Source organism: Aspergillus viridinutans, assembly GCF_018404265.1.
Source record: "Aspergillus viridinutans IFM 47045 DNA, scaffold_6, whole genome shotgun sequence".
Lineage (NCBI taxonomy): Eukaryota > Fungi > Ascomycota > Eurotiomycetes > Eurotiales > Aspergillaceae > Aspergillus > Aspergillus viridinutans.
The window spans coordinates 1631424-1646862 of record NW_025091222.1 but is presented as its reverse complement, the minus strand read 5'-3'; the positions used below and the strand labels follow the sequence as shown (position 1 = coordinate 1646862).

At 49.4% G+C, this 15439-nt stretch overlaps 8 protein-coding genes across 8 annotated transcripts; 3 read left to right on the top strand and 5 right to left on the bottom strand.

Annotated features, from left to right (window-relative positions):
- Positions 1–15: 15 nt before the first annotated feature.
- On the top strand, positions 16–1118 carry Aspvir_008264 (uncharacterized protein; the record flags this gene model as incomplete). The annotated part of the gene is made up of 3 exons (XM_043271437.1): positions 16–35; positions 94–568; positions 633–1118. 3 exons carry the CDS (start codon positions 16–18, stop codon positions 1116–1118), a joined length of 981 nt encoding a protein of 326 aa, XP_043127372.1.
- Positions 1119–1368: 250 nt separating this feature from the next.
- Positions 1369–2690, bottom strand: Aspvir_008263 (mitochondrial 54S ribosomal mL50 protein; the record flags this gene model as incomplete). The annotated part of the gene is made up of 3 exons (XM_043271436.1): positions 1369–1644; positions 1710–2169; positions 2260–2690. The coding sequence occupies 3 exons, from the start codon at positions 2688–2690 to the stop codon at positions 1369–1371; spliced, it is 1167 nt and encodes a 388-aa protein (XP_043127371.1).
- A 309-nt stretch (positions 2691–2999) lies between these two features.
- On the bottom strand, positions 3000–4241 carry Aspvir_008262 (thiolase family protein; the record flags this gene model as incomplete). Its single annotated transcript, XM_043271435.1, has 1 exon — positions 3000–4241. The coding sequence occupies one exon, from the start codon at positions 4239–4241 to the stop codon at positions 3000–3002; it is 1242 nt and encodes a 413-aa protein (XP_043127370.1).
- A 916-nt stretch (positions 4242–5157) lies between these two features.
- Aspvir_008261 (uncharacterized protein) lies at positions 5158–6207 on the bottom strand (the record flags this gene model as incomplete). The annotated part of the gene is made up of 2 exons (XM_043271434.1): positions 5158–6009; positions 6130–6207. 2 exons carry the CDS (start codon positions 6205–6207, stop codon positions 5158–5160), a joined length of 930 nt encoding a protein of 309 aa, XP_043127369.1.
- A 1614-nt stretch (positions 6208–7821) lies between these two features.
- Positions 7822–9147, top strand: Aspvir_008260 (3-deoxy-7-phosphoheptulonate synthase; the record flags this gene model as incomplete). The annotated part of the gene is made up of 3 exons (XM_043271433.1): positions 7822–7864; positions 7933–7988; positions 8137–9147. 3 exons carry the CDS (start codon positions 7822–7824, stop codon positions 9145–9147), a joined length of 1110 nt encoding a protein of 369 aa, XP_043127368.1.
- A 687-nt stretch (positions 9148–9834) lies between these two features.
- Aspvir_008259 (cytochrome c oxidase assembly protein COX14) lies at positions 9835–10744 on the bottom strand (the record flags this gene model as incomplete). Its single annotated transcript, XM_043271432.1, has 2 exons — positions 9835–10328; positions 10444–10744. The coding sequence occupies 2 exons, from the start codon at positions 10742–10744 to the stop codon at positions 9835–9837; spliced, it is 795 nt and encodes a 264-aa protein (XP_043127367.1).
- A 426-nt stretch (positions 10745–11170) lies between these two features.
- On the top strand, positions 11171–12205 carry Aspvir_008258 (uncharacterized protein; the record flags this gene model as incomplete). The annotated part of the gene is made up of 3 exons (XM_043271431.1): positions 11171–11679; positions 11780–11822; positions 11915–12205. 3 exons carry the CDS (start codon positions 11171–11173, stop codon positions 12203–12205), a joined length of 843 nt encoding a protein of 280 aa, XP_043127366.1.
- Positions 12206–12830: 625 nt separating this feature from the next.
- Aspvir_008257 (putative hexokinase) lies at positions 12831–14474 on the bottom strand (the record flags this gene model as incomplete). The annotated part of the gene is made up of 1 exon (XM_043271430.1): positions 12831–14474. The coding sequence occupies one exon, from the start codon at positions 14472–14474 to the stop codon at positions 12831–12833; it is 1644 nt and encodes a 547-aa protein (XP_043127365.1).
- Positions 14475–15439: the final 965 nt, after the last annotated feature.

Below are 15439 nucleotides of genomic sequence, written 5' to 3'. Positions count from 1 at the left end.
TTAATCACTGCAAAAATGGGTAATGATGGTGGCAGGTAAGTTTAGTTGATGCGCTTCATCAGTGGGCTTTTCCAGAACTAAGGTCTTGTACAGTATCCCAACTCGCCGCGAGCTCGTCAGAGAGGCCGCAAAAGCTCCCAGCACAGCGCAAGTGAAAGAGGCCCAGCGTGAAATGCAAGAACACTTTTGGACCACCTGTCCATTGTCGCATAAACCTTTAGCTCGGCCGATTGTCTCCGACTGTGTCGGTAATCTATACAATAAGGATGCAATATTGGAATTCCTACTTCCCGGTGACGACGCCCAGGGTATCAGCTCTAAAGCAGACTGCGAAGAGATCTTATGCGGGCGGGTGAAGGGACTTCGTGATGTCGTTGAGCTGAAGTTCGAAGTCGATACGGAGCGCGGCGAACACCCATCCAGCAAGCATGATAGACGCGAAGCATGGATCTGTCCCGTGACTGCTAAGCAGCTAGGTCCGAGTGTGAAGTCGGTCTACCTTGTACCATGTGGCCATGTTTTCTCCGAAGAAGCCATTCGTCAGCTTAAGGACGATAGGTGTCTACAGGTATGTTTGTTGTGAGCCACATCTCAGCGCCCCAACTTGTTGCTAATCAGTCCGGAACGCGCAGTGCAACGAGCCCTACGCCGAGGATAACGTCATCCCAATTCTTCCACCGAAAGAATCGGAAAAGCAACGGCTGATGGCGAGAGCGCAAAAGCTGGCCGAGCAAGGGCTCACTCATTCGCTCAAGAAAGCTCCTGGCTCTAAAAAGCGCAAGAAGCATGCCAATGGAGATTCAGCTGAGACTGAAGCTACTACCGAAGCAGACTCCAAGTCAGCCTTGGCTTCTCAATCACATAAGGATCGGGCTGCAGCCTCGAGTCGAAGTAATACCTCGACTCCGACCCCCAGTGCATCAAATGGTATCAAGAACGCCTCAACTGCGATGCTGACCGCGCGAGTCCTGGAAGAGGAGAATGAGAAGAAAAGGCGTCGGAAAATTATGGGTGCAAACGAGAATATCAGCAGTCTTTTTACTAAAAACTCTGGCGAAGTCAAGTCCAGGAATAGTGACTTCATGACGAGAGGCTACACGATGCCCTCTAAGAGATAATGAGCTCTAATATGTGCATTTCCTGAAGGCGTTCGGTGTTAATGGGGTATGCTTGTCGGCTACTGCACCGGCTCTTCTGATAAATCCAATATTCGATAGACGCTTTAAGACTTAAGTTGATGCTGTAAATATTCCAAAAGAATATTTCATGTATTGTACAGATATTCCCCTATTTAGAAGAGAAAGAAAACATGCTACCTAATAAAACTATATGACATATTTAGTGTAACATTCTGAACCCGAGACACATTTATTCAGTGAGGCCTCTTGCGCGAAGTTCAGATTCAATGATCTTCTTCCGACCCAATTCCTCATCCTTGTTCAAAGCTGTTTGTCGCTTGGTAAAAAGCTTGACGTTAGGCAGGTGCTGAAGCTCGGGGTTGTTGGCTAGTTGATCGGCCAACTTGGTGGGTTTCGGATTGACGACTCCCTCGAGGTATTCCACGGCCTGCTTGACTGTGGAGATGGAATGCATGACAGGATCGGGGAAATAGTGACCGCTCAATTGAGACAGTCTCTTCAGGAACTATGGATAACAGAAGGTCAGCACAATGTCTCATTAGATACTAAAAAAGACGTGAGACGACTTACAGCAAATTTCGTTTCTGGATCGTTCAATGACAGGGAGAGGAATCCCTTATCCTGCACACTACGGTAACCGAAGAATGGAGGGGCGGGGGCCTGTGATATCGAGTCTATCGAGTCTTCGACGGGTCCCTCATATTCCTCTGTCTCAACGTCCTCTTGCACTTCTTCCTCGGCTGGTGCGGCGGTTGTATCAGCTCGTCCACCAATCTGCTCGAAGATGTAAACGAGAACATCCTTCGCCTCGTCGTCCGGATAGACCAAAGACTGGCCCCACTGACTCTCTGCATTCGGATCAATCTTGCACTTCCAGATCAGTTTGAAAACGGGCTTCTCATGTTCCGCGACGTCGCAGATCTTCGTGAGTGGCTTCTTCAGCGCATGCATCAGGCACAGTTCGACTGCGGCTTGGTGAGCGGCCAAATGAAGGTGGCCCTCCTTGGTCAGTTTCTTCTTGAGCATGAAGCTGAAGTCCCAGTCAGTTTTCGTTCACTGAAGCTGCCGCGGCCGCGAAAAGAGTGCCTAACGGCCTGTAGAGGAAGAATAGAAAACTTACGGGTTGAAGACATCAGCTTCCGTAGGGGGAAGGTCTGACCATTTCCCCAGGTGTCCAACGCGAGGAAGACGCTCCCATGTTGTTGCGGGCTCGTAGGTATCAGGTAAGACATCCTCGCTCTGAGATTCCAGAGCTTCAGTGGACCCGCGAGCCGGTTCTTCCTCTTGTTGCCCAGGCTGCTTCTTCCATTTCCGCTCCAAAACACCTTCGCCTCCATACGGATCTTTCAAGCCTGGAGGATTGTCTGTTCCCCAAATCTTGCGGCGCACTCGTTCGGTGAGAGGTGTTGCGTTCGAGGCATTTCGCAGGAATTGACGGACAACGACGGGGCGCGGTCGCACGTCCTGTCTACAGATTGAACAAATGTAAAGTGATCTGGACCCTTGGAGGGGTGACACCTCCAGGTTCAATAGCCGCAGTGATTGACGCATGGCTGAGGCGTTGCGGAAATTGTTGACTATCCACAGCACTTTCGAAAAGTCGATCTTCAGGAAGGGAACATCACGTGACTCAGAGAATAGTTAGTCTTGGCACAACAACCAGTCCATGGCCCATTGCACACTGTTTATGGTTTAATCTGGAGGAATTTCAAACAATCATTGGGTAGAAGGATAGAGAAATTGCAGAGCATAGCAAAGGGATATCTAATTTAACGCTATGATGTATATACAAGACTCTTACGTTATCATAATAAAGATACACCGCAATTGAAAAAATACCACGACATGGAATCAACACATTTACTCTCGAACAAACATACCCGCCATACCCATGCCAGTTCCGATGCACATACTGACTACACCAACATCCTGTCCAGTGCGCTGCAGCTCAGGTAGCAAAGTGGCGAGCTGTCTGGCACCGGTAGCACCCAAGGGGTGACCTATCGCAATAGCACCACCCTTGGGATTAACCTTGGCCTCGTCAATTCCAAGCTTGCGCACAGAGTAAAGAGCTTGCGATGCGAAAGCCTCGTTGATCTCCCAGATACCGACGTCCGACACATTCATGCCGACAAGTTCAAGAAGCTTGGGTATGGCAACTGCGGGTCCCACACCCATCTCGTCAGGAGCACATCCAGCCACAGCGGTGGCGACCCAGCGAGCCTGGATTGAAGCTGTCAAGCCAAGTTCTGTAGCGGTAGAACGGCGCATCAACAAAGCAGCAGCGGCACCATCGCTGACTTGTGAGCTGTTTCCAGCAGTGCTAGTGCCATCTGCCTTGAAGGCAGGCTTCAAAGTTGCCATCTTCTCAGCAGAAATGTTATGACGGATACCGTCGTCTTTTGTCACGGTAATCTCCTTGGGCGCCGCATCAGGATTCTCAGGGTCAAAAGAAAGGGTCTTGACTGGCACGATTTCGGCGTCAAACAGGCCAGCATTTTGGGCAGCTGAAGCCTTCTTGTGTGACTCGGCCGCGAATGCATCCTGGTCCGTCCTCGAGATACCATACCGGGCGGCGACGTTCTCTGATGTAATTCCCATAGGCATAATGCAATCTCTAGCATCCTTGGATGGCGACTCTTTCAATTCAGGCCATAATACTGTTGGGATAGCACGTGACCCGTAGTTCCGGGTCATAGACTCCATCCCACCACCAACGCCGACGTTCAGTGCACCTGCCCGAATTCCATTACCAATGGCTGTGATAGCGGCCAGGCCGGACGAGCATTGCCTGTTGATTGTGTGGAAAGGCACTGAGTGGGGGAAGCCGGCGTGGATCTGAGCCATGCGCCCTGCTTTGGCACCGCCTAGTTCCTGGAGGACCGAGCCGATAGCGACATCGTCAATCAGAGCTGGGTCAAGCTTCGGGTTCGCCTCGAGAGTTGCTTTGAGGACGTGGGTAAGAAGCTCTTCGGGATAAGCATCCTTGAATCCACCCTTCTTCGCGCGAGTTACTGGTGTACGAAGTGCGGAGAGAATGACGATATCTGAAGGGGACTTCTGGAGGACCTGGCGAAGGCCGCGGGGCACAGGAGAAGCCATTTGGACGTCTGTGAAAGTGGTCTGTGGCCGACACAATCGGAGACTGGCGCCTATCGAGACGAATTCTGGGTTCCGAGAGAGTCAAGGTGGGAGAAGTTGTGTGGCCGAGACGCTGACCATATATCCTCCAAAACACCTTCAAAAAGCAGGATTAGTTGCTTTCGCCTCAACTAGTCCAGGAAGGCTAGGACCCAGCAAAAATTTATATACAAGAGGGCTACCTGGCTGGATTCCGGGGTTCGGGACCGGTCATGCCTAGTCGAGGCGTTGAAGCTGTCATTGAACTGCCGGCAATGAAGCTCGGCTAAGGGATCTGCCGCCAACAGCATGAACCACCGAAGGCTGCGGAGGCAATCTGAGAATGGCGGGATGTGGGGGATGTTATCGCTCATAAAAACGCACCACGCGCAACCCTGAAGGCCTTGTTGTCATATTCACCTCCCATTCATATTGTTCGTATGTTTCCCGCCTACTCAACGATTTTGAAGGTCATCTGGCTCGTATTACACCATCAAGCACCATTGTCCCTTCGGATATCTGGTTGGGGGAAATCCGACCGCTAACTTAATCGGATGCGGCGGCTTACGTCAACGGTCTCGGATCGACTTGAAGAATCTACCTTATCTACATGTCTTACCTCGCCTGGACCACTTGGGTACGATCGTGTAGAAGAGAAAGGTCGACGTTTTCATTCATTAGGATTATTGAGCATTGATATATGTGGGTTGCGTGGCCCAATCCTTATGAACGTTTGAAGCTCTGCGATGTCTCTGAATCGTTGCTTCCATGGGTATATTGGTTTCAAGAGCACTCAACAAGATAAATCATGACGGTAAGAAGGTATCATCAGAAAGGTCGCATGGTGGTGAATGAGGCATTGTTACATGTGAGGTTGTCGTAAGTCGGACAAAAGACGTCAGTTGCGGATAATATGACTGTAGTGGCCCGGAACCTTGCGCAGGCATTTGTCGCAATCAGCTCGAAATCCCATGGCAAAGGATACCTTCTTCTTGCTTAAATGGGGTCCGTTTGGATAGCCGGACTGTGTAGCTTGCTGTTGTGATTCAGTCGTGCCGAACCACTGCGAGGGTTCTCGTTGAAATGGGGAGAGCGCCGGGGATGTTGATCGAGATGCACCACTTGTCATTTCAGCATCAGTCATAGAGCACTTTCCATGAGAAATGGCATTATCATCCTCGCTGATCGGACTTGGGAGACGCTGAGTGGAACCAAAAGTTTCTTGACTACTCTCGGTAGGCAGCTTTTCATGAGGGCCTATCTTATCTCTAGACTCCACGAAGGCCTGATTCATCACTTGCGGGGATGGATTCCCTGCGGAATTATGTTCGGATATACTGAATACTCTAGATTGTTCGCTGATGTTGAGGAACTGATTGACAAGATTGTGCGGGATTGGTGATGGTTGAACGCTTCCGGTGCGAGGCGTGCTGCCCGGCCAGTCGTGCGGGATCTCATTGCTAGTCAAATCATAGGTGTTCCCTGTGCTGTCGACGTCCATCGTCGTGCTAAATATCGGAGCGGAGGAGTCGAGGAACTGCGGAATACAACGCGAGGTGTTTACGGCTGCCGTTGTAGGATCGCGTAGCGTTCTAGTGATGCCATCGTCATCATCATCTGACGACTCGGCAGGAGTTAAAGTAGGTATACCAAGTCGACTTGACGCCCGGCAAGCTTCAATATAGGAGAGTCCTCGGAGGTTATCTGGCGAGGTGCGCAAGGCCAGAGGGCGTGGTTTCTGGACGCGCGACTATCAGTAGTTGTAGGGTGGATGGCTTGCGGGCAGAAGAAAGTGCAACATCAATCGGGCAGGCGGCAGATTTGCCTTGCTTCAACCAAATGAGCATGGCATCACGGAAAGAATACGGACCTTGTTCCCCCTGAGCCCATTTTTATCGTCACCCGTCAGCTCATCTGGCTCCCTCTGTCGTTTTGAGAACCCTAACATGACCTTCTCATCATCCCACTGAAAGACTCACGGTGACCCTTCCGGGTAAAAAAGGTCAAGGTATGATGTGATTATTCAACCAGAATGGATTAAGAATGGATTCAAGCCTGCATTCAGTCGAAATTCATCGATTGAAATATTTGAATGGGAAGGGGCAGTGAGAAACCTCCCTAACTTGAGGCCAGCATACACATCAACAAGAACGATGACGAGAATGATGCAGATGAAGCAAATCAGTAAGCTGGCATTGTATGGGAGCTCTGAGTAACCTAGACTGGACTAGTTGGTCACCAATCCACAAGGCACTAAAGATCCCAAGACTGAGCTTCCTCTCTGTGTCTTACCTTAGCCTCGAAAGCGGAGTAGCGGACCGAAGTGGAGAACAATTTTATGCTTTGCTTATCTGACTAACTTATCGCTACTAGAGAAGTAGCCCCTTCACCTCTTCTTAATTTACAAGATTCATAGGTAAGTACCTAGTGTGTGCCTTTTCTTGCCTCAGTAAGTTTTAGTTATAGTATAAGTTTGTCTGATTTGTAACCAGCCTGAACCTGCATTCATATGTACTTCCAGTATTCAGCTCTGTTCATCTTACTAGTTTTACTTCAAGTTTCGTTCTCAAGGACATGAAGTCCATATCACGTAAGGTAGGACTGCCCACGTCATCTGCATGAGTGATGACTGAAACTAGTCATTCAGTTTTAGTCAGATCAAGAAACTCGAGCTTATTTCAAATTGAACCTCCAGTAAGGGACTCCGTAGGGGTCTAGACTTCTTTGGCTGACATGAAGCACTACAACAACTCCGTGTTACGACTAATTACCTGAGCAGTAAACAATGTGCGGTGAGATGGATTACAGAATAATAGCTAAGGTACCTAAGGTACGGAGTACAGTGACAACCTTAAGGTACCTTCTCTACATCTAATTTTTACAGGATCCATTTGAGGCGTCGGGTACGGAGAGTAAGGGAATAACAATGGAGTGGCACAAGTTCAATGCTTAAAGTTACGAACCGACGAGGTAGAAGCGCAGTATGGACCGTGATAACACCGAGTTTTATCTCCTTGTCTTTTTAATTAACAATAGAAAGGTCAATGGAAGTTTCTCGAAGCAGTAGAAGATGTACATATTCCCGTGCCATAAGTACCTGGTACTTCCATTCAATTGTACAGAGCTGTCAGAACCTTAAGACACTACTTAGCTAACGTAGGTATTTAAAAGTACTCGGTACCTAGGTACAACATCCAGATTTCATGCGACCAGCTGAGTAATTACAATACCAGTCTTTAAGTGGTCAGCTTAGTATTTGGTTTGCATGTTTTTCTCTGTGAGAATCATTTTGATTCCCCACTCAGGATACCCGATCTGCAATTTTACTCTTCTGTTATACCTCTCTCTACTTGTATCCCATCTGGCATAAATAACCACTTCCACATCACCATCTTACCTTGTGACTGGCATTGCTTTTTCCATTGGTTCTGCAGTCTTTTGTTCATTAGATTTTTGCTGCTTCCTTTTGGATTTTGACTACAAAAACCACCTCCGTGTTCCCTCAGAACTATCAAAAGAACTTTTTTTTGACTCCGACATCGCTGCAACCCCACGATAAATCATGCCCCTCGTCAAAACTACTGAGGTCAACGAGGACACTCGTGGTAAGTGTCTCTTCTTTGTTATACTAGAAACTACTCGTCTCTCTAATCAATTGATCTTTTCTCTTCAGTTCTGGGATACGACCCATTGCTTTCCCCCCAGTTCCTTCAGTCCGAGATCCCTGCTGTGAGTCACACCATTTCTCAGTGATTCTCCTTTTTCGCTGATCCTGCCCGAGCCTCAAACAAAATGGGCCTACAAAATCTTCTTCGGAAATGCCAAATAAACCATATTGTGAAAAATATAACATTGGGGCTGACAAGTTTTGGTACAGCCTGCCCATTCGATCGAGACAGTCCGATCTGGCCGTAACCAAGCCATTGAGATCATTGAACAACGAGATGACCGCCTCCTGGTTGTTGTAGGTCCATGCTCGATTCATGACCCCGCTACGGCGCTCGAGTATGCAACCCGGCTGAAGGAGCTCTCTCAAAAGCTTTCTGGAGAGCTCTGTGTGATTATGCGTGCGTACCTGGAGAAGCCTCGCACAACAGTTGGCTGGAAGGGTCTGATCAACGACCCGGATATTGACGAAACCTACAACATCAACAAGGGTCTGCGCGTCTCTCGTAAGCTCTATGCTGATCTTACTGGTATGGGAATGCCCATTGCTAGCGAGATGCTCGATACCATTTCCCCTCAGTACCTTGCCGATCTCATCTCTCTTGGAGCAATTGGTGCCCGTACGACCGAGTCGCAACTGCACCGTGAGCTGGCCTCTGGTCTGAGTTTTCCTATTGGCTACAAGAACGGTACGGATGGTAACCTCACTGTTGCCATCGACGCCATTGGTGCTGCCTCCCACCCCCACCGCTTCCTTGGTGTGACCAAGCAGGGCCTTGCTGCCATCACCAAGACGACAGGAAACGAGCACGGCTTTGTGATTCTCCGTGGTGGTAACAAGGGAACGAACTATGATCGAGAGAGCATTAAGAGCGCCCGTGAGGCCCTGCGGGCCAAGAAGCAGCGCGAGGTGGTCATGGTGGATTGCTCTCATGGAAACTCGAAGAAGGATCACCGCAATCAGCCTCTCGTTGCTAAGGAGGTGGCAGACCAGCTGTGTGAGGGCCAAGACGCCATTGTTGGTGTCATGATCGAGTCCAACATCAATGAAGGCAACCAGAAAGTCCCCCCTGAGGGCCCCTCAGGACTTCTTAAAGGTGTCAGCATTACGGATGCTTGCATCAACTGGGAGACAACTGTTACTGTGTTGGAGGACCTCGCTGATGCAGTCCGTACCAGAAGGACCGTTAAAGCTTCTAAATCGAATGGTGTCTCGCAATAAGCAGTTCCCTTGGGGCAGTTTCCGAGGCATCTTTTCCTTGGTGACACATCTAAGCGCTCCTTTTGATTCAGATACCAGGGCCATCGTACCATTCCCCATCTAGGGTTTATTTTTCTCTTCTGTCAAGATTTGGCGACGATTATCTTCCATGAGCTCTCTAAGTAATTCTCCCTTGGGTTTGGTGAACCAGACTGAAGCAAAAGTTTCCTGAGCCTTGTCTCTCTCATTTGATGATGTTTTTGGGCTTCTTATAACGTTTTATTCCAGAGAGTGCAGCTGGCGTTTCAGGCCACAAGTCGATCTTCCTTTCAGTGGGTAGACAGCATGCAATGATATAGGAACTCGTAAATGGTCTTTTGTACATATAGACCCACACTTGATGATCTATTTTTGAAGCACAGATAGCGGAGCCAAGTGACCAAGGTGGAAGCAGATTATATGTACACAGTAAGAGAGTGCGCCAGTATTACATAGGTCAAGGCAAGGCAGAAAGGTCAAGGGACACCGTATACAGACGCCACAACCCCTGGGAAATGATGGGAAATGATGGGAAATGAAAGGAGATGAGAGACTGAGACACATGCCATGCAAGAATAATAGGAACAGTCGGCAACATCATCGGAAGGTAGAGCGCGGAGAAGTCGAAGTTATGCCCGATTCTGATTTATTGGTAGGTATATGTCACTTTCACCGTCCGGTAAACCAGCTTTTCCAGCTTCGTGTTGACTGCTTCGCAGCGGTTTCCACATTCTCAGCAAGAACATCCAGCTGTCCTGGCTGTGCCGGCATTGGCACTGTTTCGGCGGCTGTCCTCGGCTTAGGATCTCCCGCAGCCTTCGCGTTGAGGGCCTCGAGCACTCCCATTTTGCTATCGGCAGCCCCGCCAACCTTTGAAGATAGATCGGACGGGGTCTCGTCCTGCTTTAGCCCACCAAACAAGTATTCCTTGGCCCGGTTCCACGGTTTCTGAGCCTTCGCTTCCTCCTTCTTCCGCTTCATAATTTCGCCAATTTCCTCATTCTTGATTAACTCGAGTTGCTCTGGTGTTGCTGACCCGCTGGCATAAGCTGCCTTTGCATCTTGCAGCTTCTGCATTTCCCTCTCAACCCACAACACTCGCTGACGACGGTTGTATAGGGTCAAGGAGACCATAGAATAAACCGTGAGGACACCGCAGATACCTAGTCAGAGAGACAAAACATATTAGCACATCCAGACCATCCCGTAACCTTCATCCGCAATCAACAAGTCTTGAGCTTGAAGGGTTGCCGCTTGGCATGCTTCCTAAACACCTACCGGACGCGGTGATCAAACTGTAGACCATGACCTTGTGCGCCTTGTTCGCAAATCTGCGCCCTACATCAATCATCTGATCGACGCGCGTGGTTGACTGGGCCAGCCGAGCCGCCCGTGCTTGGGCTCGCAATCGCTCAACCTTTTCCTTCGGAGTCTCTGGTCTTTCGCCGGGTCCCCGTGCTGTGTTTTTCTTGGACTCTGCCATGAAGCTGGGGAGCTTGTACGGTGTCCCGCCGGGCTTGGAGCTGGCATAGGGCCCTGTGGCTGTGAATCGTGTCGCGTCGGCAGCGGATCTGGACATGGTATCGGGACGGGATTCGTATCAATTTGTTTCGATTCGCTCGTTTTTTCTTTTCTGTTTGCCGTATATAATGTAAACAGGTTCCCCTCTCCAGCCACGTATCTTTTGACGTCAACTATAGTGTTCTTCCGGCAAATTCCAAGGGCAGCGCAGGTGGCAGATCGCGGAAGCACAAGCGGCGATGAGAGGTTAGATCGGGAAAATTTCAGCGGAGGGATGGACAGAAGGAGAGCCAAGACCCGCACTTCGCCCACTGGACAGATGTCATCCCATACTTCCAGAAGTACATCTACGTCCATCGCTGAGATATTTCTTCCGCGTAGAATCTACGCATTCCGTTGAATCATCCTATGGATATAAGACTCATATCTAACCGTTGTTGTTCTTTTCAGCATCTGGCTGTCCGATTGCTCCCTTTCATCGACAATGAATGCCGAGGGATACAACTCCGCAGATCTGACGTCTGTTTTGAGGACGCTATCAGCTCTGTCAAATAATCAAAGTCATCAGGATTATCAAAACAATCCTACTTCTGTCTATATATCGTCTCATCTCCCCGTTCAGCAAAGAACGCAGGACGAGGAAGATGACCTGTATGAGCCTGCAGAAGCTTCACCCCCATTTCCTGTAGCCCAAATACATTCAAATCATTCAACTTATCAGAGGACCACAGGGGCTCGTGCGCCCTCGGCTAAAGCTCCTCTGCATCCTAATGCACCAAGCAGTATCGCGGACTCTTCTTCCATCGCCACATGGCCTGCCGCACTACAACATGTGATGCGGGCAGTATCGCAGAATGAAGACGCACAACGACGAATTCGACGACTGATCCAAAGCCAGCACGACCACGAGAGACAGTGGTGGCAAGGACGAGAAGCTTTGCTCAAGAAGCAGAAGGCTCGTGTAGAGAAGAAGAAGGAGCTAGATGCAGTTTTGTGAGTCATTGCTGAACCATCAATCATTGCCTGCGATAGCCCGTCCAGTCTGTCTAGTTCCATATACATTCCTGCGGCTGTACTGATGCGACTTCTCCAGACGCTCTGTTGGGGCACCGGTCGATGATACAAAACAAGTCTCGGTATGTTCTATGCCTCCCTACAACGCGAAAGGAAAGAAGAGGACCTTTTTATCGAGACCTAAAACTAATCAAACTCGTGCCTACTCGTTCAGACAGCCGAAGAAGATCAGGCAGAGTTGAGAAACTACAATGCAAAGGTCTACAGAGCTTCCAAGCAAATGGCGGAAGCGATGACATTCGAGCTTCGGAGTCTGGGGATTCCCTTCTTCACCATCAAGGAAAGCCTGATCTCTGGCGCACCGAGAGCTCTGGAACATGGAATTTCCAGACGCCATCAATCCGGTGAGTCGGCCAGTCAACACCAGGCCTTGCTCTCGAGGGACGAGTTGTCCGTGCTCCAGCGTCGAATGCTGGAATTGCTGCAAGATCTCTGCAACGAATGAGTCTTTTGTCCTCGCAAGTCATTGCATTGTTCCATCAAATAATGACTTCGTTCGACGTTCGCCCAGATTGATGGACTGGCATTTCATAGCCATGACAATCTGACTCGTGCGATGCACCATTGCTCGGTTGTTGGCGATGCCCTGTGGCTATAGTTACACCGTTCAGAAGCGTCAGGAGTTAACTTCGTTGGGCGGCACTCCAACCCTTCTCGTACGTTATCTTGTGGGCCGAACACAATGAACAGCGATCAGTCGACTTGGAAAGACCCGATGCTTTTGATCTGTGGCTATCGTTATGTACATCGAAAGTCTAAACCACACACCGCCAGTTCGAACCCTCTATACCGGACGCCTAGAGACCCCTGCTTCATCTGTCTCTTCGAGCCCTATATGCAATAGCAAACAAATCGCAGAATCGCAAGTAAAAGAGAGCCGCGTGATGTGGAAACGATGGGCTAGAGATAAGCTGAGGATAACAATAACAGTAGACCATACGCAGAACACCGTTAATGCAAGTTGAAAGGCAATGGGAAAAGAGATCAAGAGCATGAAAGACACGTCTCGCATGGAGGGTAAAGAGACAACATCAAGTGTTGGTCTCCACAAGAGTGAGAATCCTTTATTCTTACTTCTCATCCGCCACCGCCACGGCAACTGCAACTGCAGCCCCCAATATAGCACTCTCTGGCGCTAGTTCAAGACGAATATAAGGACTCGTAGCAGGATCTAACGATTCCTGCGACGAATTAGTTTGCTGGGTGAGCTGGTTGAGGTAGTCCTGGCAGCTATCTCTGAAGCCTGGATACTTGTTGATGACACTACCATCACATGCGATTGACAAACTCCGAGAGTCTTCCTCACTCTCTACGACCGTGACTTCTTGAGTATCCTTGACAGAGGATGCTTTTGATTCTGTCGGATTGGAAAATTCTGCATCATTGCGTAGGCACCACATACTGTGGATCGCGGTTGCCAGATAACCCGCCGCGCGTTTCGATACGATCTGACAAATTCGTCTCAAGAAACGTAGGTCTTCGACGGACGGAGACGCCGGGAACGTATGCTCCTTCTGGAGGAGAGCTGCTGAAGGGGCCAGTGATGGTGACGTGTCTGCTTCGAGGAATGCAACAATGCTGGTATCGAAGGAGTAAGTGTCGCGCATGGAATGAGGAAGCTCGCCTCCAAACAAGTTCGCAGTTTCGACCGCCTCTGCGATGATGAGTCGGACAATTTCACCCAGGTAGCGTCCAGTAACCATGTACTCCAATGGCTGGTAATCGGGCCGTAAGTGAGTCCGGTTGAGGATGTCATCCCATCGGGTCATGGGCAAAATTCCACCACCAAACATACTCAGCTCACTGTTGATAATCACATGCTTGGCATAATCAAACCAGCCTGGCGGTCTGGTGCCAAACTTCGTTAAACCTATCTCGTGCACAGGAAAGTGAATCGCAACGTTGGTGCCAGTTCCGAGGATTAGAGACATGCGCGTTTTAGGGTCGACGTACGCTCGCGAAAGAAGCGCTGCGGAACTGTCATTCACTATTGCGTCGACTCGTACGTTGAGGTCGCGTCTCCGGCATGATTGGACGATCAAATCCCCCAACTCCTGTCCAAGCGTGCCGTTGGAACACAAGAAACCTTTTCCCATATGAATCACTAGCCCACTGCTGATGGATGTCTGCTCAATCGGAAAGGACCATGACAATCCCATTGAGAGAGGCACGGCTTCTCGACCATAGTCAGCACCCACCGCACTTAGCATTGACTCAATCTTCTCTGCCATCCAATCGAAGAACAAGGTGCCTTCCAACAGCTTCACATCGTTGTCGATTGGAGATGATGACTCTTGAACAATCTTCATTGCTCCTGCGCCTCCTAATTCAATCAAGGCAACCCGGAATGTCGATCCCCCGACATCCAAAGCCAGATACGTCCCTTTCTCAGTTCCTGACGGCAGGGCATGATTGTACGATGGCAACATGCACACCGGGCTGGACTGTAGGCAGGACTTGAATTGTTCTCGGATCTTTTCTGACATGATAATCATATGGCGCAAAGACAATGGTGCAGTGAAGAGGCGGTCGACTTCCTCGGCAAAATTGTCGAGCGTCCGACGTCGCCAGTAGGCGCCATGAAAAGACTTCCGCCGCTTACGCGAGGGATCCCGGAACAATGAGGGGAACAAGATCATTGCCTCTAATGCAGCGACAATGTTGGAGAAGAGCTCCTGCATCCTGTGCAGGACTTTGACTAGAGGGGCTGTCATGGCTGGAGCGGCAACGATGGTACGCTAGCAGTTTACCTAAGGAGGCCAACAAGAGCGACAATACGTACAGCCAAGTCTGCTGAGGGACAACAGATGGGACGATGTTTAATAGTGGAAGATAAGACGAGGCTGAAACCGATTTATACAACGATGCATCTGAAGACTCGGGCAAAGTATGGGGCGAGCAGAGGAGTAAATAATAGAGCCACTGAAGCCCACCGAGGCTGATGATAGTTAGAAGGTTGACAGCTCAGCTTCAGAACGAGTGCGTCCACGAGAAAGCGAAGGTTGCCAAAGAAAGACCAGGTTCCTTCCTGACAATGGAGCCCCGTAGCATGTATGAAGAACGAAGGTGACACCAATGGAAGTGTCAAGTTAGATCCTTGTTCGACTGGCAATGTGGAGCCACCTTTTTTCCCTGCAGGTGTCGAGGGGCGAGGTAAGATTGAGAATAAGGTAGACCAAGCGGAAGATACGGAGAATATGCCCAAGCAACGGAAGAATAGAAACAATCAGATCAACAAAGATGGAGAAGACTCTCCACAGAAACGTGCCAGGCGGGAAAAAAGAAATGTTCAATGCTGTAGTTGCACGAAGGCCGCCAACTTGATGGTGGTGGTAAGATTGTTGTTGTAGAGGTCGTAGCAAGCAAGATTAGTTTTCAGGTCAGGGTCCGTTGGTGAGTGTAGAGTAGTATTATTATTATATTATAGGATAGTACCGTAGTAACAGTCGTCAGTCGTAGTCAATGGAGGGTGACGGGGGGACTATAGATGGTTGGAGCATGGATCAACGCGTGTCCATTCCAGAAGAGATTGTCACAAGGGGGAGGAGGGAGGAGTAAAGGGAACTACTTGAAGCAACGATAACAACTGCAAGGAGGGAGCGAGGCAAAAAAAGACGATGAAGATAGATGATCTCGAGCATGTATCCAAAAAGAAGTAATGTAAACTTAAAAAAAGAGA